Here is a 26,497-nt window from a genome sequence, read left to right as displayed (position 1 = left end):
CGGCTTTAAAAATCTATATACATAAAAATGAATTTCTGTCTGTCTGTGCCTTATAGACTCGGAAACTACTGAACCGATCGACGTGAAAATTTGTATGTGGAGGTTTTTGGGGCCGGGGAAGGTTCTTAAGATGGTTCGAGACCCCTCCCCGCTTTGGAAAGGGGGCTCCCATACAAATGAAACACCAATTTCTTCATAACTCGAGATCTAATCAGAAAATAAATCAATTTTAGGCGAAACGAAGTTCGTCGGGTCTGCTAGTATCAAATAAATGTCAAAGCTCGCCTCTAGAGCAGCGGTTCTCAACCTTTTTCTTGAGAGGTACCCCTTCGAACTTTTGCATGATTTGAAGTACCCCCTCTCGAAAGTAGGTTTCCAATCCTCTTGAAAATATAATTCCGAGCCCTTTTGAAGGGAAGCTCTTTTGAGCTTTTGAGTCTCTTTAGAGTAAGCTTCCGCGCCTTTTTATAAGAGGCTTCTGAGCCTCTTGAAGAGAAGCTTCCGAGCCTCTTGAAGGCGGTTTTCGAGCCACTTAGAAGGAAGATTCTGTTGCATCTTGAAAGAATGCTTCTGAGCCTCTTGATAGTATGCTTCCAAGCCTATTCAAAGAAGAATTCTGAGCTTCTTGAAGCGAGGCTTCCGAGCCTCTTGAAAGGAGGCTGCCAAGCCTCTTGAAAGAAGGCTTCCGAACCACTTGAAAGGAGGCTTCCGAACCTCTTGAAAGCAGGCTTACGAGCCTCTTGAAAGAATGCAACCTAACCCCTTGAAATGAGGCCTCTGAAACTCTTGAAAAGAGGCTTCCAGCCTCTCGAAAGGAGGCTTCCGATCCTCTTGGAAAAAGGCTTCAGAGCCTCTTGAAAGGAGGCTTTTGAGCCTTTTGAAAGAAGGCTTCCGAGTCTCTTGAAGAAAGGCTTCCGAGCATCTTGAAAGAAGGTTTTCGAGTCTCTAAAAAAGGAGGCTTTTGAGCGTCTAGAAAAGAAGGCTTTTGAGCTTTTTGAAAGGAGGCTTCCGAGCCTCTTGAAAGAAGGCTTCCGGAGGATCCTTTCAAGCCTCTTGGAAAGATGCTTCGGGGTCTCTTGAAAGGAGGCTTCCGAGCCTTTTGAAAAAAGCTCTAGAAAGGCGCTTGAAAGTAGGCTTCCGAGCCTCTTGAGAGGAGGCTTCCGAGCCTCTTGAGAGGAGGCTTCCGAGCCTCTTGAAAGGAGGCTTCCGAGCATCTTGAGAGGAGGCTTCCGAGTCTCTTGAAAGGAGGCTTCCGAACCTCTTGAAAGAAGGCTTCCGAGCCTCTTGAAAGGAGGCTTCCGAGCCTCTTGAGAGGAAGCTTCCGAGCCTCTTGAGAGGAGGCTTCCGAGCCTCTTGAGAGGAGGCTTCCGAGCCTCTTGAAAGGAGCCTTCCGAGCCTCTTGAGAGGAGGCTTCCGAGCCTCTTGAGAGGAGGCTTCCGAGCCTCTTGAGTACATGTACCCCAGGTTGAGAACCGCTGCTCTAGAGGATGTTTCACGGCTGCATCTCATCCACGACCACGATGCCCGAATCTGCTGTGTGGGATCAGCCTGGATGCCGATTTCTACCGCAACGAAAAACCTCCTTGCTCGGTCCCACGATTGTCCCAACTCCCAAAACTGCAAACAAAGCATCTTCCTCGGCCACCTAGTCAGTACCAGAAGCGAGTATCAAATCGAGTCTCCGAGCGGAGCGCTTGCGCTACGTCATGGGATCTTAAGCGATCCGAAATCGTAAACTCAAAGCACAAAATAGGTGAAAGTGCCATATGGAACTATCAATCGCAGCCGGCATAACACTAATCGAAAACCTGGGTAGCAGTCAAAATCAGACGCAAAACGACGACGCATATTTCGAGATCATGAATGCGGTTAAGTTGGGGGACGGACGTCTGTGGGAATGCCATAGTGGTAATATTCAATATCGCAGGCAATTTATCACGGAAGACAAAAAGACAATGTTTCAAAAATGCTGTATGCAGAGAATGCCGGAAACCACAAATGATTTATTAAATTTTACCTGATTTTTTAAAAAATAAAATAACAATTGTATAAATATTTCTTGTTTTAATTTATAATTTGTAAACATAAACATTCAAAACAATCCAACCTAAAATACATTTTTCCCAGAAAATACTATTAGCGATAAAGTCAATCTATACTATATACCGTATTCATCAAAGTTATACTAATCGAGAAAAAACCGCACTTAAACTAACACGGGGTCAACCAGGCGAATGGCCAGTTAGCATAACTTTTAGTCTATTTAGCATAGATTTTTTCCAGAGTGTGCTCGATCAGCAGCCTCCGGTTTATTCGAATCCGATTTTTAAATCTAAAGTTGATAAATTTACCGCATCCGCCATCGATGGATTTTACTTCAGTTCTGCCACCAGATTGATGCCGGCATCCACACGATCTCTGTAAATATAAAAGTATTTGCAATTCATTTTTTGCCTTTCTCGTACAACAAAGTTGTACCGAAAGGCTATATGATTGCTTCAAAAAAAAACTTTTGATAGAAGGCCCGGAGACCCATAGTGTTATATACCGATCAACTCAGCTCGACGAACTGAAGTGATGTCTGTATGTGTGTATGTATGTATGTGTGTACGTGTACAAAATTTGTAGACACTCTTTTTGGGACTTAGCATTATCCGATTTACTCGCAACAAGTTGCATTCGAAGGGGAATGCGGTCTCATTGTTTGCTATTGAAAATTACCTCGATCGGACATTGCATTTTCGGAATTATTGAAAAATCATTGTTTTTCCCCAAGGGTCCCCCCTTGGAAAAAAAAAAATCCAAAACCAAGAAAATTTTTTTTTTTCTGAAATGATGGCGATGCATTTTAACTAATGCAAAAACATGCAAAATGATCGAAAAAATGTGATCTATTCTCCTAAAGAGCTTTTTTGACCTTTCTAATGTGATTCTTTCAATATATTTTATAATGCACGAGAAAGGCATCATCACTGCTAGGTGGTTTTGACGTAGGACTTACGTCTCTCTTTACTATACCGGGTGTCATTTCAAAATTTCTAAATCGGCCGCGTTACGCTGTGTTGAAAGATTTCAAACGTTAATAGCTTTTACCCTAGTGAACAGATTTCTACAGTTAACCCCTCAATCGACAGCTTTCAAGTATGCCTTTCATATTAATGCTTGATAATATCCGAGAACTTGTTTCAATAGGCCTAAAACTGTTTTCAAAGCAAAACATTGAATTCGCGAAAACCTATAAATATGGGTACCACATCATTCTTGCATCATTCCATTACCACGTTCTGATTGGTGCAGACGTCAACGAATGAGCTCACGCTAGGTCTGCTAAGAAGGCATGAAATAGCGCAGCACGAATTTTTCCTCTCAATCTGACCGAAACAGGCAAAGCAATAACAGCAGCGCATCGTCGGAATTTTTGAACGGTTGCATCATCGTGTCAGCCACGCATTCGCAAACCTAAAGCCTTTTTAAGAGCAAGGCAGAATCGCCACACCACAGAATCGTCACGACAACACTACTGATCAAGTTTTCTCGGCCGATGGCAGCAGCGGTTAAGCGTTTGGTATTCCTGCAGACATCGATCCATAATGTTTTAAACAATCATAAACTCTCGTTGAACCGCTCAAGAGGAAATTTACATCTAACATTGTGAATGGATCTTTTCAGAACCACTAATATACTTACTAAAGAGTTTTTCGCAATAGAATCATTTTGAAAATGTAGTACAATCAACTAATTAGAGAGCGTTTGCGTGACAATTTTATTAATTCGCGTTCATGGCGATGAATTGTTACAAAATTCTGTCTTCCTCGCTCACGACAAAAGAAAATGCGTTTCTTATTCTAAGATTTCAACGAAAATTTTTGAAATTTCTCCATTAGAATTCCAAAAATTGCCACTGTTTTGAGTCTGAATATTTCAATTTAAAATTTGATTTATTTGTTGATGTGAATAGGTAAATAGCTACTGAATTTTGTGTAACTTTCAAACGTTGGTATAGAGCTTTTGAATATACTTGGTTAACGTGATTTTGTGTTTCAGCAAATATACTCTATTACCACTATTACCACTCTAGCCAATTTGAAGAATTAACGCAGTAGCGTCGCGGTATCACAAAAGACAAGCAATGTAGTGAAGAGACATTGCGAGGGGTGCTTAAACGTATAATTCAATGTGCAGCATAACATGTCGAAATAATGTGCTAGAAATCATCACATGATCCCATTTTGGAATCTTAGTTTAAAAATGAAATGTTGAAAAATGTAATTAAAATTTTCAAATATTGTAAAATTAGTGAAATATTTGCAATTATCGCACTCCTGGCAATCATTTTTAGGCGTTAGTCATCTTTGGTAACCCAAGATGGTGTGAATGTGCTGTCTGTTGCCCAATATATGGGGATTCTTGCTTGGTTGGTCAACGTAAAGGTAGAACCAACAAATGTTTTGCGATGTATTCAATAAAGAGGTAGAACATCGGCTTAAGTTGCAATGCTATAATGAATAAATCATTCGCTTTATCAATGTAAAGGTGTAGCCATCAGCTGATTTACAATGGTATTATTCATCGAAAAGGCGGAGCTTCGGCGGGTTTCCTATGCTATAGTTAATCTTTTTTTTTGGCAATTATGGCATTGAAAATACTTCGAATGTCCCATATATAATTATTTTGACAGTGAACTCTTTTATTCATTAGATATTATTTAGAAAATAATAATTTTGAAATGTTTTGTCACTTTAATTACCCACGACTAGCAGTGAGCAAACGATGTTCAATGGTCTTATTCATCAAAGGGGCGGAGCTTCGGCTAGAGTTCTGATATAATGATAAAATCATGGCTCACGCGAGTTTAGTTCCTGCTCAAATTTTATCTTGGTTCTCTACCGACCACCAACATCCAGCGACAGGGACAGGCCTGACAATAGTCATCGTCGCAGCAAGAAAAACCGCAGTAGCGACAAGATTTATTGTCTTCATTGCTACTCGACGCATCGTCAATGACGCGCACAACGTTAGCTTTCGTCGTGCAACCAAATTGTCATGACGACAGCGAAGAACGAAGACTTCATACCATTATTCTTCAAGCGGCAGCTGCCCTGCGAAGATTTTTATTATTTCTTTGTGAAAATGAATTTGAAATAACGTATGAAGATGTTATAAATGCTATCGAAACATTTGTGTTACCAAAGTTCGTACTATTTCTTTATTCTAGACGTCATTATGTTTTTAACTACTCCGTCTATAATGACGTGCAATCGATTATGTGCAGTAGTTACGACGGAAATCGTCTTTTTACTTTTGGCTGCACGACTATCTTCTTGGTAGGCATGCGGCATGCAGAAACCGAATAGGTGTCGCGTCGGGCAATGTTATGACGAAGACTATATTTTTTTCGCTTTCTTCATACGACGAGAATGACTATTGTCAGCCCGGACAGGGATGATGATGTTGTCGTCTCTAGAAATCAAAGAATTATCTTTTTACATACTTTCATCAATGACAAAAAAATCAACATTAGATGAAAAATCGATTGATAGCTTTCCATTTTGATATTTTTTCTCTAGATTGGTAACGAAACGTGTAATAATGCTGAGCAAAATATGTATTTTTACATGCATGGTCAAGCCAAGTCCTACGTCCACTTCCGGTTATGTCACAGACATTACCCACTGTTAGTTTTTTATAAACAAATAACACAAAACTTACCTGGCACGGCATTGAAAGAAGCGGATCCCAACCGCGCGGAACAAACGATTTGATTGCTTGGACAATTTTTTCCAACATTGTTTTTTTTTTCAGCACCTCAGCAGTGCGGCTTGGTGCAGCTGCATACAAAAGCAAAACTGTCACAATTGAAATTTACACGTACGAATACTATTGCAACAGCATAAAATCATAAAAATGGTTATGTATTTGCACTGCAACATAACTAACATCCCCTAACTAGTGTCTAACGTCGAACTGATTGTTTGCTGGGAAGTAACATTCATAACTTACGCCATTCAACAACAGCTGTCACTGCTGTACATGCAAAATCACATGGATATAAATACGCAGCATCGCCACCTCTCGTTTGATAGTGTCAATATCACAATTTATACCAGCAGGTGTACTAGTGTTGTTGAAATGATTTGAAAGGACCTCAAGCGGAATTTCAGCTAGAATGCCACTGGTCTCGTCCTATTGCAGTCATGTTCTGCTGCTGTCCGCTACGAGCGCTGCATGCGCCTAGCGGGAGCATTTTGTTTACATTTCCAATATGTAAAAATAGCTGTAACATGTCTCCTGCCATTTGGTTCAAACCATGATTGGATACCCTACCCAGCATCAAATGTAGTCGTGCACACGTTTACGTGTGCATTACTCCATTTGATGCTGGGTACCTTGCGTGAACGTGGGGTGCACGCAGCGTAAAAAACCGCTACGTGGACATCGGCCCTAAAGATAAAGGTGGTTGTTGCCGGAGAAATCCATTCGCGGGCATGGATTCCACCTTCAACAAAGATGAATTTGTTGTCCGGTTGCCGGGAGAGTTTCACTCCTTTGATTGGACGTCCCTCGTAGATATTTCCTAAAGTAATGACGGTTATGAAGGAGTGCTTCTGAGTGAGGTCATCCATCCACGCATAAATTCTCGCTTAACTTTTCAAAAGGACCAAAGTAACATTTTTTTTAATGAATTAATTTGAATAGCGCAATCAACAGAACAACATGAAAGCTATTGATTGCAGTATTCAAATGAATTCATGAGAAAAAATGTTACTTAGGTCCTTTTGGAAAGTTAAGCGAGAATTGTTTCCAGGTGGAAATAGTTATTCCAGTCGAACTCAGAGGGTGCTGTTGTAGTGGGTTTGACATTTTTCGCTTCGGCATCGATTCTGCGCTTTAAACGTTGTATTCCTACACTGTAAACTCGGCATTACTCATTAATGTGCAAAAAATACACATTTTTTGATGACATATGAAGCTGTCAAAATAATGGGTATTTTGAAATTTTGTATTGCTTTTCTCACCGAAGAATAGACTACGGTGCAAATTTGTCGAATTACCAAAACAAATGCTCACACGTCGAATTGTATAGAAATTAGCGAAAGCACAATCCAAAACATCATTCTTGCACCTTATCTCACACACAAACAGCCTTTCTTGCAGTTTAGACGTCATCCATATATAGAGAAACTGGTGGGAACATATTTTGGTGGGACAATATTTTTTACATGGGAGTCGAACACGGCGCAAAATTTGCAATATAATGCGTAAATTGTGCCCACTTTCATACTCCAAGCATTTACCCATTAATGGGTGAAAAATGAATTGAGCTGTTTGTAATTTCATCATGACATGATTATGTTTCGAAAGGAAAATGGCAGGCGTTATCTCGTCAAGTTCTTGGTTTTGCAAAACGTAAGTCAGTTAGTTATATTAATATAAATGTTTATAATCTAGTTGTTTTTTCAGTATTGCAGTATGTCAGCTAATTATCGCTCAACACCTATTGCAAATTTTGCGCCGTGTTCGACTCCCATGCAAAACATATTGTCCAAAATATGTTCCCACCAGTTTCTCTATATATGTATGACGTCTCCACTGCAAGAAAGGCCTGTTTGGGGTGTGAGATAAGGTGCAAGAACGATGTTTTGGATTGTGCTTTCGCTAATTTCTATACAATTCGACGTGTGAGCATTTGTTTTGGTACTTCGACAAATTTGCACGGTAGTCTATTCTTCGGTGAGAAAAGCAATAATTATGTGCAAAAATGAACTCCAGCGGGAGTTTGCCTCGACGGACTCTGCTGTGAGTATTAAATGCTGGATAAATATCGCAGCGCTCCCACAGCGGATTACAACACGACGACATTCAGACGTATTTGCTGGAAGCAGACTTTGGTGGGGCCCTCCTTAGCCGTGCGGTAAGATGCGCGGCTACAAAGCAAGACCATGCTGAGGGTGGCTGGGTTCGATTCCCGGTGCCGGTCTAGATAATTTTCGGCTTGGAAATTGTCTCGACTTCCCTGGGCATAAAAGTATCATCGTGCTAGCCTCATGATATACGAATGCAGAAATGGTAACTTGGCTTAGAAACCTCGCGGTTAATAACTGTGGAAGTGCTTAATGAACACTAAGCTGCAAGGCGGCAATGTCCCAGTGGGGGATGTAATGCCAACGAAGAAGAAGAAGAGAGACCTTGGTGGACGGCCACTTACGAATATGGGACTGGGCTTGTCTCAAATCAAACTTCAGCTGCGCCTCGTATTTGCAGGATGGAGACTTTGGCTGACGGCCACTCATGGATGTGGCTCTGAGCAGATCGCCTCAAACCATACTTCAGTTGCTCCGTGCTCCGCGAGCAGAAACCTTGGCGGACGGCCACTTACACGGATCTGGCTCTGGGCGGCTTGTTTCAAATCAAACATGACTGACTTCACCTTATTTCACGATCTTTTTGAGCGTTAAAAAGTGCATCAGAATCCAATGTGAACATTCCAGTGAAAATTCCTAAGAATATAGATGTTTTTATTACATATAAATTCAAAGAAAAATAAAATCCAAATATTCCCTCGTCGAAATGCTAAAATGGGTATTATTTACTCCTTTTTCCCTATATAAAATTTTCGATAAAGAGTAAAATTTACCCTTGATTTTGACGTACAAGCCGTTTACCCATTAATGAGTAAACGCGGTTTACTCTTTTAATGAGTTGAACTATTTAACTTCATAATGGGTACTTTTTTACCCATTAAAGAGTACTTTGCCGGCACAGTGTACAATAAAATTTATTAGGAATTCAAGACAAAATTTTCAAAACGACTTATCTGCTCTTGTAAACAAAGATTCAAATGAAGATTTCACGAATCTAATAGCACTTCGACACAAACCAACGCCAACATCAGGTAGCCGAAACCCTCACTTACCTATTGGTAGTGTTTGTTTGCGTGGTAGTGCTATCAGATTCGTCAAATCGACGTTCGAATCTTTGTTTACAAAAGCAGATAAGTCGTTTTGAAAATTTTGTCTTGAATTGCAATTGAGGTCTCCAAGCAGATTTTACCAACACTATCACAGAGTGAATTTTTGCCTTTCTCGTATACTAAGTATACGGTAAAGGCTATATGATCGCTCCAAAAACAAACTTTTTATAGAAGGCCCGGAGACCCATAGTGTTATATACCAATCGACTCAGTTCGACGAATCGAGGTGATGTCTGTGTGTGTGTGTGTGTGTGTGTGTGTGTGTGTGTGTGTGTGTGTGTGTGTGTGTGTGTGTGTGTGTGTGCGCAAAACTACTCAAAAAATGTCACTCATTTTTCGGGCACTTATCCTCAACCGATTTGCTCGCAACAAATTGCATTTGACGCAGAATCCTGTCCCATTGTTTCCTATTTGAAATTGACCAGATCGGACTATGGGATCGAAAGTTATGGCCAAAATACAAATTCATACGAAAAAATCGCGTAAAAAATGTCACTCATTTTTCGGGCACTTATCCTCAACCGATTTGCTCGCAACACATTGCATTCGCCGCAGAATCCTGTCCCATTGTTTCCTATTTGCAATTGGTCAGATCGGACTATGGGATCAGAAGTTATGGCCAAAATACAAATTCATACGAAAAAATCGCGTAAAAAAATGTCACTCATTTTTCGGGCACTTATCCTCAACCGATTTGCTCGCAACAAGTTGCATTCGACGCAGAGTCCTGTCCCATTGTTTCCTATTTGCAATTGGTCGTATCGGACTATGGGATCAGAAGTTATGGCCAAAATACAAATTCATACGAAAAAATCGCGTAAAAAATGTCACTCATTTTTCGGGCACTTATCCTCAACCGATTTGCTCGCAACAAGTTGCATTCGACGCAGAATCCTGTCCCATTGTTTCCTATTTGAAATTGGTCAGATCAGACTATGGGATCAGAAGTTATGGCCAAAATACAAAATCCTACGAAAAAATCGCGTAAAAAATGTCACTCATTTTCCGGGAACTTATTCTCAACCGATTTGCTCGCAACAAGTTGCATACAATGCAGAATCCTGTCTTATTGTTTCCTATTTGAAATTGGCCAGATCGAACTATGGGATCAGAAGTTATGGCCAAAATACAAATTCATACGAAAAAAACGCGTAAAAAATGTCACTCATTTTTCGGGCACTTAGCCTCAACCGATTTGCTCGCAACAAGTTGCATTCGACGCAGAATCCTGTCCCATTATTTTCTATTTGAAATTGGCCAGATCGAACTATGGGATCGCAAGATATGGCCAAAATACAAATTCATACGCAAAATCGCGGAAAACATGTCACTCATTTTTCGGGCACTAATCCTCAACCGATTTGCTCGCAACACATTGCATTCGCCGCAGAATCCTTTCCCATTGTTTCCTATTGAAAATTGGCCAGGTTGGTCTAAGGCAGTGGTCCCCAGCCTGCTCACTATCGAGGGCCACACAGCAATTTTGAACTGTTGAAGCGGACCGCAGTATATTTGCAATATTTGTTTTTCATTTCCAATTGAATTTTTAAGCATAATACAAAGTAATCATTTTAAAGTAATATCCCGATTATATCACTTCCTGGCGAATTTTGGGGTGATGCGACAAAATCGGAAAATTTTATATTTTAATTTTTTTCATTTGCTTCAAATATAAATCAGTTTAGGGCTTGAAATTGCAAAATGCATGAACATAACTCGGCGACGAAAGTTATTTCATGAAAATCATTTTTGCTTGCGGCATTATTTGCAAAAATAAAAATATTGACTTAAATTTTCAATTTTTTCCGGGGTGACAAAATCGGGTTGGAAACTTGATAAAATCGAGGGTAGACAAAATCGGGGAGTGGCAAAATCGGGTCAATACTGTATCTATCTCATGCTTAAACATTTTTTTCCTTTATGAATATGTTTGAAAAATTCTACAGATTCTGTTGCCATAGCTGACTTGACTTTTCATATTTTTCCACACTTTTGCGATTGCGGACTTGGCGTGAAAAAAATCTTTTCGCAACAATATCTTTTCGGCTTAGTTGGCAGAACTACTTTACCAAACGAACATCTGTCGACTGATTCTAAGAGTTTGAGCTGCGACAATCACATGGCTGTGATAACATTATTTTTACCTGCTGTTCAACATTTAGCTCAATTAAAGCGCCAAAAATACCATCAAAGTATGTTGCCGTTAGTCTACATAACATGCATAAAGTGAGAAATTTGTTTAATCATGAAGATAAAACGATTCTTGGTTTATATGTTTCTTAAACATCATAATGATGTGAACTTGACATATGCCCCGAGTACAACGATAAGCTGGGCACTATGAAAGCTTTTCCTAAGTTTTTCAATGGGCCGCATATAGTGTATATTCTGAAATACTTCGCGGGCCGCAGGAAATGGCTTCGAGGGCCGCATGCGGCCCGCGGGCCGCACTTTGGAGATCACTGGTCTATGGCATCGGAAGTTATGGCCAAAATCCAAATTTATACGTAAAAATCGCGTAAAAAATGTCACTCATTTTTCAGGCACTTATCCTCAACCGATTTGCTCGCAACAAATTTCATTCGACGCAGAATTCTATCCCATTGTTTCCTATTGAAAATTGGCTAGATCGGACTATGGGATCGGAAGTTATGGCCGAAACATCATTTTTGCCTTTTTATACGATAAGGTTGTATGTTCGCTCCAAAACCAAACTTTTACAGAAGGCCTGGAGACCCATAGTGTTGTATACAAATCGATTCAGCTCGACGAACTGGGCACATGGGCACAGAAATTATGGCCAAAATATACTATGTGTTATAAAAAAGCGAGTAAAAAAGTCTAGCTGACTTTTAATGGACTTATCCTCAACCGATTTACTCTCAACAAATTGCATTAGACGCGGAGTCCTGTTCTATTATTTTCTATTGAAAGTTGGCCAGATTGGGCTATTACCTTAGAAATTATGGCCAAAATTCTTTTTGCCTTTCTTGTGCAACAAAGTTGTACCGAAAGGCTATAATTTCTTTCCGAAAACGAACTATCGGATGCTTCCACACTGATGCACTTCCCTCCCTCTTCATACGGGAGTTTGGCAGAAAGACGGTCACGAGATTTATATCATAACAAATATTGCCCTCCGCTCGCTTGATGGGAATGACTCTTTTTGTGTAGTCAGAGCTTCAGTTTAACAAACATCCAAATGTGATATCCTTAAAATATATAACTGGGTAAAATAAAATAGGGGTATGTACATCAAAAAGATTGGAAAAAGAAAAAAAAATGTCGAAATTCTTGTTAGCATATTATAGATCAAGTTGAAAACCGAACCGAGATCTCGCGTTTTCAACTGGATCTACAATATCTTTGCTTGAAATAATCCGATTTTCATAGAACGGACAAAGAAGTTTTTCTTTTTTACTCCTAACTACTAGCTCATCTACTTTCAAGCAAACACATTTTACGAAGGTCGAGAAAGGCACCATCACCACTAGGTGGATTAATCTGGGTTTTTTTTTGCTGCACACTGAATCAAAATGAAAATTATCATTTTCACCTGATGTCTAATTCAAATTTGCGATATTTTTCTTAGTGTTTCCACGCATTGTTTGTTGTTTTCTAACAGCAAACAAGAAAAATATGACAGTTCTAACAGCAAACAAAGGAAAATTTTGTAAACACAGCACCAACACCAATGGGGATGGAGAGGGCTATTCTCGTTGGGAACATGCCGTACACGGACATTTGGAAGTACCCATTAGAAGAGTCTAGAGTACCCATTTTTTAAATCAGTATACACTCTGAAATAAATTAATACTAAATAGTTTAAAATTCATTCTAAATGACGATTCGCCTGGTTGACCCTAAACTCGTATTAGATACAGCAATACCAGGATAGTATAAATTTGAGAAAATCGTCCTGTAGTATAAGTTAGATAAGGTACTCCGGGGCAAGTGGGACCTAAAAAAACGCTAGTTCAGCAAAATTGTTAACGCATACTTAGAAAACAGGTTATTTCCGAACATTAACCACTGATGCATCATTATATACTTCCATTGTTGAAGTGTAGAGGTGTTGGAAGCCATTTATTCAATTACAAAAATATTGGTAGTGCTAAAAATAAATTTACGCTCAGTACCCACTTACCCCTTCAAACGGGGCAAGTGGGACCTATTCTGTTTTCTACTGTCGAACGAAACTAATTTGAGGAATGTAGATATACTGTTCATATTATTTCTGAATATTAGTATTTGCAGATCTTGGATGGAGATTGGTTGTATGTCGGACTATTTTTGCAACAAGAAAGGGATTATGATGTTAGCATATATGAAAACAAGACAACAGCCGATTTATCGTTTATCTGGCTGTTGTCTTGTTTTCCATTAGCTTACTTTTGTACCAAATGTTTTAGGTGCAAGGATAAGCAAATCTTTATTCAGTTTTCGTATGAATAAATGTTTCTCTTTTTGGAACACAAATTATTACATAAATCAGTACTTCAGAAGATTTTTTTTTATTTAGGCGATGCCCAGTGTTTTTAATTTGTAATAAAAAAAAAAATGGCCAATTTATGTGTTAAACACTTTATATATCTGAAAATCTGATGCGAAGTTTTAAAATAACAAAACACAAGACAAATCCTGTTGACCTATTGTAGAATAAATAGATTATTTGCACTGTAAACGGAAGAATTTTGCATAGTTATAGCCATTGCTCTTCTTCACGCGGGAGATAATTTTCAGAATGTAAAATACACATTTGGTAATTAACTGTACAATACTTTTTAACAACGAAATCAAACTGCATCTGATTCAGATCCATATGATATATGAATGACGAAGTTATTTTTTGCTAGACAACCATCTAAAACAATTAAATTAGCTCTATCAAAAATGTTGTTCAAATATGTCCCACTTGCCCCATGTATGATAAAACTCAAGGGCAAATGAAAATAGCAGATTTTCGCTTCAATTAAAAATTTTAAATCGTTTTCGATGTCACACAATTATTTAGTTGCTCAAATTATTCACTGTCCACATCAATGATAAATTTAAAAACGACTATTTAGTTGGAAATCCATTGAATTAAAATAAAAGTAATAGATTTTACCGGTAGTTTAAAGTCATGACCAAGCAATAGGATTAGTATGGTACCTTAAATGGTTTTCATTCCAAATATTTTTGTGTCGGGTGAATTCGTTTATAGTTCTGCTTCATCTTCCTAGAACATTGTTACTATTGAAAACGTTCATCGATTCATCGGCAGCCATAGTACCCACTTACCCCGTATTTTCACTCGCCCCGGGGTACCTTATATGACTCTTTAGTTTATTCTGGAATTGGCTATGAATTGTAGGTTATGTTCGTTTGTTTTCATTGGTTTACATCAATACAATCATTAAAACAAAAATCACAATCAAAGTATATTTATTATTATCTTTATTAAAATCCATAATTTACGATCGATGAAATTGGAATTTGGTACCACCATCATTCGTGATGGAGGCGTCATATACACGACCAGGGCCTAAGGTACATTTTCAACATTCTCCCTTTCCGGGGTGGTGTTGGTGGTAGATGTTTGTGCTGCATTGGGACCACTTGTGGATGGGGAGCCGGAATCTCACTAACTCGCTGAACTGAATGTAAATACGTGCGGCTGAATTCAGTGCTTGGTTTTTCTCCACCGAGAATGCCTTCCTAGCACCAGATAGAAAAGTGTTGTATGTAATTCCGCCAAGGCATCCAGAACGTAGACGATCCGGCCATGAATCACCAGGTGCATGTACAGATAATCTGCAATGTGTGAATTGCCTTGCCATCGCCGGTCTGTCTTCCGACGGCAAACTGATGTTTTGGAAGACTTGTTTCAAACGCTGCGGTCTGGCGCTCATCCAGATCCGATGTTACGGTTTTGGCCGACCGAATTATGAGCGCTCTGATGATCATCATAGTTATGCTGCAAAAAGTAAACATATTTTAAAACAATTGAAACGGCTTGATTTTCACTCAAGTATATAATATATAATATAATACTTACGTTTTTTCTTCAACATTATGATTTTGTTACAAACTTGGTTGCAAACTATTCTTAACTTGAAAATGAAATGAAAATTCTTCGCTCTTTAACCGAGTTGGTTATGCGAAAAAACGGTGCCATCTTGATCAACGAAATCAATACATGAAGTTAATAAATTCACGTTATTCTTTCATACTATACATTTTTATTAATGCTAGTATACTATTTAAACTATGCTTCGTATAACTTTGAAAAATGTCGAAAATGTATAGTTTTAAATATATTTTAAATTTGTTCTATTTCTGAGTGTAGAGATGGCAAAAAATGAGCTTTTTCATTACAATATGAAATGGGTAAATTAACCGCAATATATGCATTCCCTTCCACCAATGATAATGCGTAAACATTACCCGTGAAATATTTGTTCATCGCAGCCATTATTTTTGGCAAAAGAGTTTGCTTTTGAAAAACCATCATCAAAATTACGAAAATTAGGCCACGTTCTTTGTCAGTGCGATCCGGAAATTGTTCCGGCCGGGAAGCTGGACATCAAATGATTTGAGTGGTGAATCGAGTGGTGGACTTCGTCACTTCGTTGACTTCGTTGAGCAGAGGGTAAGTTTTTGCATTCACAATACAAAATAAATGTGTCTATAGGATTTCTCTGGTTTATTACAGTGCAATACAGATGTGTCCTGAACTTGGTCATGAATTTGTGCAAACATGAATACAATGCTCTCGAAATAATGTTCCATGAATTTGTTCCACATGAGAAAATATGCCATTGTCAGACGAAGATGAACTGAGATTGTTTCCCGTCGGCTGAATTGGAAACAAAATTTAATCAAAATAATTCTAAAAGCAACAATAAATTAAATAATTATTGTTGGTGTTCTTTATTCACTTATTCACATTCTATATGAACTTGTTTAAATACACACATTATTTATATAACATAACCTCAAATCTGCAAAAATAAAAAATGGGGCTACCCATTTCGCCAATAAAATTCAGGAGCAAAAATGACCCATTATTTGAAGTTTAATGGGAATACCCATTAATGAGTAAATCGAGTTTACTCATTTAATGAGTTATGCCGCTTTTCTTCAAAATGGGTACGAAAATACCCATTAATGGGTACTTGAAAGCTTCCGTGTAGACGCTTACCAACACTCGCCCCTTAACCAGAAACCGATCCAGAAAATGGTTAAAGTCGGCAACCTTGTTGGCAGCGACCATGATGGTCAGCTGCTGCCCCGGCTGTAGAGCATGGCCGTAGAATGTGGAACTATCGCTTTTGGCTTCCAGGTCTTGGAATAGTTGCACGTGCCGGTCGGTTTCCAGTTGGACGCGATACAACCGGTAGTGGTTTGTAGCAGGCACGGTTTTCTATTTCGGCGACATCGGAAGAAGCGTTGATGTTCGAAGGGAGAATAAGTAAAATGATTCCAATTTGAATAAATTGAAGATACGATGTTTGCCTACCGGTCGCCATGCTGATACTGCTTCGTGTCCGTTCTTCTGCACGGTTAAAAATACGTACCTAATTTTAAGTACTTTTTTCTCTTGCATCTCCTTCCCTCCTCCCTTTGTTGTCATAAAATGAAGAGCAAAACTTCTCAACAAGGGCAGTGAAGTGTGGGAACCCAACGTTGAGTAATCCCATGTTTACAAAAGTTGAGTGAAATTTACCTAATTTTTGGATAGTTTCTATTTAAAATTAAGTATATTTTACTTAATATTAAGTGAATTTTATTTAATTTCAAGAAAAAATTACTTAATTTTGGGTTCCCACACTGAACCCCCGATTTGAGTGAAAAGTACCTAATATTAGGTACTTTTTTCTAACCGTGTTCTGAATAGATGGATGATAGACGGTGAAGTTTTCGACGGGTTATCAATTTCAATGCAAATGAAAGAAAACAGATGGGATTCTCTTATGAGCTTACTGCTTTGTAGGTTGGTTGCCGCTAATAACTTATTGAATGATATGCAGGTAATAAAATCTCTTGCGTCTTGAAAGAGGTTATTATCTTCCAAACAAGATTGTCTAATTTTTCATTTTCGCCACTGCAGATTCAGGATAAGTCATCCAAATGTAAACAGTGCAGCTGAATTTATGATTACAGTAACGGTAAAAAATTTGGATCGGCTGTATTTGGCTGTCAGCAGGATTTAATTACGAATGACGGTGGTAAAAATTCATAAAACTATTTGGTGGAAGGGATTACGAAGTTGATTTATTTCGTATGAGCAGGACATCGATTAGTTTTAGCAACAAAGAAATATGGTTGAAGGCTTCAAATGAAATTTTCATACAATTTTCGCCTTTCAGAAAGTTAAATAAGTGCAATGACAATGACAATAGCTTGAAAAATTTGTAGAAGGTCCATATTTTTTACCGTTACTGTAATCAGCTGCACTGTTTATATTTGGATGAACACGCCTGAACTGTAGTGGTGAAAAATTTAAAATCAGACAATCTTGTTCGAAAGATAATAACCTCACTCAAGAAGCAAAAGATTTGAATACCTGCATATCATTCAGTAAGTTATTATTAGTGCCAACCAACCTACAAAGCATTAAACTCAAAAGATAAGAGAATCCCAACTGTCCACTTTCATTTGCATTGAAGTTGATAGCCCGTCGATAGATAACTTCACCGTATATCATCCAACTATTCACGAGAAGAACGGACCCGAATCAGTATCAGCAAATATCGTACCTTCAATTAATTCAAATTGCAATCATTTTACTTATTCTCCCTTCGAACATCAACGCTTCTTATGATGTCGTCGAAATAGAGAACCATGCCCGCTACGACCACTACCGGTTGTATCGTGTCCAGCTGGAAACCGACCGGCACGTACAACTATTCCAAGACCTGGAAGCCAAAAGCGATAGTTCCACATTCTTCGGCCATGCTCGACAGCCGGGGCAACAGCTGACCATCACGGTCGCTGCCAACAAGGTTTCCGACTTTGATGATTTTCTGGATCGGTTTCTGGTTAAGGGACGAGTGTTGGTAAGCATCTACGGCATGTCCCAATTAGAATAGCAATTCCAAATTAAATTTCTTGTAGGAATACAACGTTTAAAGCGCAGAATCACCCACAAAAAATGTCAAACACACTACAGCAGCACCCTCTGAGTTCGACTGGAATAACTATTTCCACCTGGAAACAATTTATGCATGAATGGAAGACCTCGCTCAGAAGCACTCCTTGATAACCGTCATCACTAGAGATGTCGTAAAATCCCGATTAATCGATTAGTTACTAATCGATTACTCTTGATTCTTGTCGATTATTGAATATTGTATAGTATGTTAAAATACGCGAAAATACCGGCGGATTAATTAAAAAAACTTTTCGCGAGGTCATCGCGATCGTCGCGGAACATGCGATCACAACAAACAATTTGGATAACAGACTGAATGACGTCTTGTCAAATAAACGTCAGAATATTATCCCCACCCTGGACTTGCATGCAACATCACTAGCAATATTGGATTGCACTACAAATGTTTATGAGTAATCAAAACAAACCAGAATTGGTAGAAGTGTTGCCAGAGTCACTGGAATATACTAGTTGAATAATGAATTATGTTTATATATCAATAATGTAGAATAACTTGTTAATGTAATATGACGATGGAAACTAATGAACAATATACTCTGAGAACCAACAGAAAATCGTGTTTGATATTCTAATAGGTTATGGGCCCAGTGGTTAACTGGTAGAAAGTCGAGTCAAGTGAAGTTATTCTAAAGCGATTAGTTGAAGAAGATGCCTGGTAAGAAGGAAGATATTGCCCTCAGGGTTACCGATGGGGAACTAGCTGGTGGTCAACCAGTAGTAAACAACAAGACGGAACGCATTCCTCTTGAGCGAGGGCCGTCGTCCGTTGCGGCGCTCTATCGTGGAGACCGTTCGTGTGTATTCGACGGGAACGAAGCGAGTTTCCTGCTTGGAAATGGCGGATTGAGCACCATCTCAATAAGATGCGTCTGGTGCATACGCTGTTGAGGACTCCCGTGGAAGAAGAATATGCCCACCCGGTGCCGGAGCGAAACCCGAAGAAGAAGCAGCGAGGAAAGAAAAATGAAGAAACGGATGGAAGAAGATATGGACGCTTTAGACGAAATAGTGCTGATGGTGAATAATCAGGTTTTAAATCAATTGATTGGCCTAGATTATGCGAAGCAAGTGATGGATGTGTTGGTCAGCACATACCAGAAAGTTGGAACTGGAGCAATGATCACGATGCGAGATCGTCTATTCAATCTCAAACATAAACGTTTTGATAGCCTTCAGCGTTTGTTTGATGAATACGATCTGATCATTCGAGAGCTGGAAAGAATGCGAGCTGGACTAACGCCAGCGGAGAAGATCCATGCTCTAATTATTGCGATGCCAAACCGATTTAAGCATGTGGAGGGTGCATTGACTGTGCTACCAAACGATGAGTTGTGTCGTAAACCGCTAGGTGAGATAAAACGCATGTATTTGGATGCAGAAATGATCGATGGTGAAACAATGGGTGGAAGGCGGATCAGAGGGTTCGATGACGTCGCACTGAAGTCGAACAAAAGCACGTAAACGTTTGCTTTGGCTGTGGAGAAACTGGCCATTACAAAAACAAATGCCCGTTGAAGAAGAAGAAAGGACAATGGAATGGTCAACAAGCATGTCAACATCCCCGATGGCAGGGAAAGAACCAGAGTCGCCATCATGCACTGATGACTCAAACCAGCGGCAACGGTGAAACATCACGGAAAGTGAGATTTGTGGTCGATTCAGGAGCCAGCGACCACATGGTGAATGACGAGCGAATGCTGGAAGATGTGGAAGAATTGGAGAAGCCAGTCTTCATTGCAACTGCTAAATCAGGAACAACTCTTCGGGGTACGAAGAGAGGTAAGGTACGAGTGAGCAGTGTTGTCGGAGAAAACAAAATAAAGAAACTCGAATTCTATAATGTGCTTTTTATTCCGGAGCTAGATGTGAATCTCCTTTCAGTTAGAAGGGTGAATTCTATGGGAAAGAAAGTTACTTTTATGTATGAGGATGTCGTAATCCATGATGGTGGGGAGAGCCCATGGGATAATGGAGAATGGTCTTTATTATTTGCAATTGGAGTTGGAGGGCAATGTAACCTCAGCATTAGTAGGAAAGGACCAGATAAATGTCGAAACATGGCATAAACGATTGGGACATTTAGGCAAAAGTAATATGCTGAAATTAGTAAGAAATGGCATGGTTGAAGGTATCGACTGTGGTGAAGAAAGTGTTGGCAGTTTGCCAGATGTTTGCGAAAGTTGCCTTGCGGGGAAGCAAGTTAGCAACAAGTTTAATAGTTTGCAGTTGCCAAGGTCTACTAGACCATTGGAACTAGTTCATTCCGATGTTTGTGGATCTATGGAGGTAGCAACTCATGATGGTTATCGTTATTTGGTAACATTTATCGATGACTTTACGCACTTCGCCGTGGTTTATCTTCTGAAATCAAAGAATGAAGTCTTCGAAAAATTTATGAATATTACGAATTTAGTACAGCACATTTCGGTCAGAAACTGTCTAAATTTCGTACAGATAACGGTGGGGAATATCAAAATAGAGAGTTCCAGAATTACTGTAAAAAGTAAAGGAATTCAGATGATATATACGGTACCGTATACTCCTCAGCAAAATGGAGTAAGCGAGCGTTTCAATAGAACATTGATGGAAAAAGTACGCGCAATGCTTCATGATAGTGGGTTATCTAAGAAAATGTGGGGAGAGGCTGTTTATGTAGCGACATACCTTACAAACAGGTCCCCTACGGTAGCATTACAAGAAAATAAGACGCCATATGAAAAATGGTTTGGAAAACTCCCAAACTTAAAAAATCTTAGAGTTTTTGGATGTACAGCATACAAACTCATTCCAAAAGAAAAGAGAACAAAATTAAATTCCAAATCTAAAAGATTGATATTCGTGGGCTACGCGAATAATGGCTATAGGCTATGGAATGGCGCTTTGAAGAAAATTGAAATTGCCAGGAATGTAGTATTTGATGAATCGAAAACACCATATATCGGTGAGTCTGCAGGTTCAAATGATTTGGTTTTCTCTCAAATAATTACAAGAGAAACTTGTGAAGAGAATACCGATGAGAAATATGGCAACGAGGAAACCAAAATTCCAGAAGAAATTGCATCAGAGGATCGGGAAGATTCTGAAGAAACGATTTCTGTGGAAAATGATGGCATATTCGAAGAATCGGAATCAGAAATCGTCGAAAACGATAATCATGAACAAGCAAATGATACATCGGAGTCAGATAATTACGAACAACCCACAGAGAAACAGCTAGAATTACGTCGAAGCACGAGAAACAGAAAACAGACTACGTTCCATAATTTCTCTGCAAAAATAGCGCCAGTTATTGATGGTTGCATTTCGCAATCAATCACTGAATTAAAACTACTGGAAGACTGGGAGCACTGGCGGGAGGCAATCGACGATGAAATGAAATCACTAGACGATAATAAAACATGGGAAGTGGTCAACTACAAAAACAACATCAAGCCAATACAATCAAAATGGGTCTTCACAAGGAAAGAAGATGGGAGATACAAAGCAAGACTTGTAGCAAAGGGATGTTCACAACGCCCAGGGTTTGACTACAGTGAAACATTTGCACCAGTAGCAAAATGGACAGCGTCCGATTATTATTGGCTCTTGCAAATGAATACAAAATGCTTGTTCACCAAATGGATGTAAAACGGCATTTTTGTACGGTGATCTAGATGAAGATATTTTATGAAACTTCCAGCAGACGAAAATGGTAAAGCGAAGACTGTTCGTTTGCATAAAAGCTTGTATGGATTGAAACAAGCAAGCAGAAATTGGAATAAGAAGTTTGACGATGCAGTCAAAGAATTGGGATTTTCTCCCCTTAAAAGTGATTGTTGTGTATATAGATCCAAAGCAAAAGGAATTATTTTGCTTTTGTATGTGGATGACATACTGATATTATCCAACGATCAGGAAAATTTGGATTGGATAAAAGAAGAACTTGGAAGGCTATTCCAAATGAAGGACCTTGATCAAGCAATCAAGATACGTTGAGAAGATTTTGAAACGTTTCGGTATGATTGATTGTAAACCTGTGGGGACACCGCTCGATTCAAATGTAAAATGGTCTAAAACAAATCAGCAAGAAACTGCTCATCCCTACAAGGAACTGCTTGGGTGTTTGCAATATTTAACACTAACGTCTCGACCTGACATTAGCGCGGCAGTCAATACGCTAAGTAAATATCAGAGTTGTGCGACTGATGCTCATTGGGTTGGTTTGAAACGTATTCTTAGATACCTGAAAGGGACTACGGATACAATGATAAAATATGAGAAGAGACCTTACACACACATTGTCAAGGGATATGCGGATGCAGATTTCGCTAATGATCCTGATGATAGAAAATCGGTTTCAGGATATGCTTTCGAAATTTTTGGAAGCTTAGTTTCATGGTCAACGAAACGACAACAAACGGTCAGTTTGTCAACATCCGAAGCAGAACTTATTGCACTTTGCACAGCTGTAACTGAAGGAATATGGCTTGTGAAATTCCTCAAAGAATTGGATGTGGGTAGCATTCCATTCATTATTATGGAAGATAATGTTCCATGTATTAGTATCGCGGAGGAACCTCGATCACACCAACGAATGAAACATCTGGACATCAAATGCATGTTTATACGGGATCACATCAAGGAAGGAAGATTACAACTAAAATTCATCCGTTCCGAGGATCAACCGGCTGATGCATTCACCAAGGGCCTCCCGAGAGACGCACATCGAAGATTATTGGGACGTCTCAACATCCAAATTGCGGGGAAGTGTTAAAATACGCGAAAATACCGGCGGATTAATTAAAAAAACTTTTCGCGAGGTGATCGCGATCGTCGCGGAACATGCGATCACAACAAACAATTTGGATAACCAGGCGGGTGCTAAGGTGTCAAATATTTGTTGCCTCAAATCAAGCGAATGCCGACGGCACTAACACTACGCCGTAGTCTATGAAAAATAAACACTGCAGTGAGTGAGAATGTTCTGAAACGCACAAAGTTTGGATAATGCCAGAAACAACTGTTTCTGCTCAGCACAGAGTTTTTTCTACCAACATACTTATTTATCTGCATATTTCGCGTACGGAATAAAGTAAAAACACTACATTTTTTTAGATTTGGTGTATTTTTGTTCGTTGCAATCTTTAATTTAATATGTGCTTTCGACACCACTCTCTCTTGTAAAAATGGTAAACAATACAAATTTTCATAAATACCACGACAATTTATGTAAGTATATGAGCATTTTGACATTGGAGTATAAATTTATGCGCCAAATAAGAGGGTACTGTCATACTTGCCAAACTCCATATGAAAAAAAATTCGTTGTCCCCCCTCTGTGGATAACAGACTGAATGACGTCTTGTCAAATAAACGTCAGAATATTATCCCCACCCTGGACTTGCATGCAACATCACTAGCAATATTGGATTGCACTACAAATGTTTATGAGTAATCAAAACAAACCAGAATTGGTAGAAGTGTTGCCAGAGTCACTGGAATATACTAGTTGAATAATGAATTATGTTTATATATCAATAATGTAGAATAACTTGTTAATGTAATATGACGATGGAAACTAATGAACAATATACTCTGAGAACCAACAGAAAATCGTGTTTGATATTCTAATATAGTAATCGATTCAAAATTAATCGATTATCACAACGATGAATCGATTAATCGAAGTAATCGATTAATTTGCGACATCTCTAGTCATCACTTTAGGAAAAAGCTACGGGCTTATGTCAGAAAAAGTTAGAAACTACGAGCACCGGCAGTCTATCACGGATAAAGCGATTGCTGCGCTAACAACCGTTCATGGGACATGGTTCCAGGGTGGCAGCAAGTACGAGACGATCTATCCTTCGAGCGGAGGAAGCATTGACTGGGCATATCAGGAGGCAAAGATTCCGATTTCACTGACGTTCGAGTTGCGAGAGCCTCCGGACTCGACGGACATGTTCATACTGCCGGCGGAGCAGATAACTCCGGTGGGCGAGGAAACCTTGGCTGCGTTCGTCGCCATTGTGGAGAAAGCCGATCGATTTATTATTTGATAAAAATATACATCTACTAGTTGTCTCGACGAACTTTGCCTCGCCAAAAAATAATCAATTCTCGCTTAACTTTTCAAAAGGTCCTAAGTAACATTTTTGACGTAGGACTTACGTCTCTCTTTACTATACCGGGTGTCATTTCAAATTTTTTAAATCGACCGCGTTACGCTGTGTTGAAAGATTTCAAACGTAAATAGCTTTTGCCCTATTGAACAGTTTTCTGCAGTTAACCACTCAATCAACAGCTTTCAAGTATGCCTTTCATATTCATGCTTGATAATATCCGAAAACTTGTTTCAATAGGCAAAAAACTGTTTTCAAAGCAAAATATTGAATTCACGAGAACCTATAAATATGAGTACCGCATCATTCTTGCATCATTCCATTGCCACGCTCTGATTGGTGTAGACGTCAGCGAATGAGCTCTCGCTAGGTCAGGAAGGCATAAAAAAGCGCAGCACGATTTTTTTCCTCTCAATCTGACCCTGAGATCTGACAAGAACAGGCAAAGCAACCGCATCGTCAGAACTTTTGAAGTGTTGCTCCATCGTCTCAGCTACGCAATCACAAACTTCAGCTTTATCAAGAGCAAGGAAGAATCGTCAGCATCATCGATATTTTCGGTCCGTCATTGTCAAGGCCGCACAAAGGAGAAGCCAACAGTGAGCGCGGCTCGGCGATGTGACCATAGACTCTCAATGACAACACTGATCAAGTCAAGACAAAATTTTCAAAACGACTTATCTGCTTTTGTAAACATAGATTCAAACGACGATTTGACGAATCTTATAGCTCTCCCACGCAAACCAACACCATCAATAGGTAGGTGAAGGTTTCTGCGGAATTTCATTTTTTCATATTTTTTTGTGAATTCCTCAAAAACAACATGCAGGAAATTTTCGGAAACTGTATGTGGACACCCCTAATTAATTCCAACAGAAATCGCTTGGGAAATTCTAACAGAAATTGGTTGGTGACTTCCTGCTGAAAAACTTCCGAAAAATCTGTTGTTAAATTTTCAGGATTTTTCACAGAAATTCTTGTGATCATAGCTAAATAAACTTCGAAAGAAATCGCAACGTGAATTCTTGCGGGAATTTCTCGGGAATCTCTTCAAAAACTCTTCCGGCCGTTGTCACTGGGACAATTTTTTTTTTCAAAGTCAACATCAAAAACAATTTCTGCGGAAGCACTTAAAAGACGGGTGTTCATGTCCTTCAACAGACATGTTTTGAATGCGCCATGCTTCAGAATGGTTTAAAAATGACAACAAGTGGCGCCCATCTCCTCATAACATTTGTTTAATCAATGCTCAAGAGTGTAACCATGGAATTCAAACAGGGTTTGTTAATATCCGAAAATTGATGTTAGTAAGTAACTACAAACGTTAATTTTGTTCTCGAAAACATTTGCTAACGAGAATAAAGCCCATCTAGATAGACATAAAACTAATTTTCAAATAAACGTTCTACGTTAAAGATCTCGGGTACTTATTCAAAAGGACGTATGTGATTTTGTAAACAAAGATTCAAACGTCGATTTGTCCAATCTGATAGCACTCCCACGCAAACCATCACCACAGAGAGGTAGGGGAAGCCTTCGGCTACCTGTTGGTGGAATTGGTTTGCTTGGGAGTGCCATCAGATTGGACAAATCGACGTTTGAATCTTTGTTTACAAAATCAAATACGTCCTTTTGAATAAGTACCCGAGAGATATAGAATTTCATTTGTTTAAATACTCCTAAAACTAAATCCGCACAAAGTCCTAAAATCGTTATGTAAATCCGCGAAAACCGCAAAATCCGCGAAAATCGCGAAATCCGCTTAGTCGTAACAACCCTGAAATTGTACTTGGGTGCCAAATCCAATATTCTAGAGATAAAATTTTATGCGTGATTTTCATAAATAGCGTTAAAACTAACAGTAGATAATTTTTCTGATTTAACCGCGAAGTGGACGAAAGACTTCGCTTGACCATGCCTTTAAAGATTCATAAGATGTTCAAATCTTTCACATAATCTTATTTGGATAAAAAACCACCGATAACAGCTCAAACATTAATAAACTATCAATCGATTTTTCTTCAAATGTTGGTTTTTTTGGCATTGGTAAAAAATATGTAGAAAAACATTGTTTGATACTGACCGCACACAAAGCGAACGTGACTGAATGATCGTCCCATGTTACCAATTCTAAATCTTATCACCCGAAATCCCATGTCCGGGTGTTTCCTTCCTTCTACTACTAACAATGTTGTCTCAGAAAAGAACACGTACTTCCCACCTAAACTGCAATTCTAAGCTCGCTTGCCCGGCTTATTGGCCTGT

General features: G+C 39.0%; 2 protein-coding genes across 2 annotated transcripts; both read left to right on the top strand.

Annotated features, from left to right (window-relative positions):
* The first annotated feature begins 15,334 nt into the window (after positions 1-15,334).
* On the top strand, positions 15,335-18,754 carry LOC134203627 (zinc carboxypeptidase A 1-like). Its single transcript, XM_062678515.1, has 4 exons — positions 15,335-15,343; positions 15,486-15,605; positions 17,644-18,015; positions 18,074-18,754. Exons 1-4 carry the CDS (start codon positions 15,335-15,337, stop codon positions 18,086-18,088), a joined length of 516 nt encoding a protein of 171 aa, XP_062534499.1. The 3' UTR covers positions 18,089-18,754.
* A 978-nt stretch (positions 18,755-19,732) lies between these two features.
* LOC134203625 (zinc carboxypeptidase-like) lies at positions 19,733-24,169 on the top strand. Its single transcript, XM_062678514.1, has 2 exons — positions 19,733-19,910; positions 23,838-24,169. The coding sequence occupies exons 1-2, from the start codon at positions 19,733-19,735 to the stop codon at positions 24,167-24,169; spliced, it is 510 nt and encodes a 169-aa protein (XP_062534498.1).
* The last annotated feature ends 2,328 nt before the right edge of the window (positions 24,170-26,497 follow it).

The sequence above is a fragment of the Armigeres subalbatus genome, unplaced genomic scaffold (assembly GCF_024139115.2).
Source record: "Armigeres subalbatus isolate Guangzhou_Male unplaced genomic scaffold, GZ_Asu_2 Contig1997, whole genome shotgun sequence".
NCBI classification, from domain to species: domain Eukaryota; kingdom Metazoa; phylum Arthropoda; class Insecta; order Diptera; family Culicidae; genus Armigeres; species Armigeres subalbatus.
Note: the sequence above shows the minus strand (reverse complement) of the source record. Positions and strands in the feature narration are given on the sequence as shown.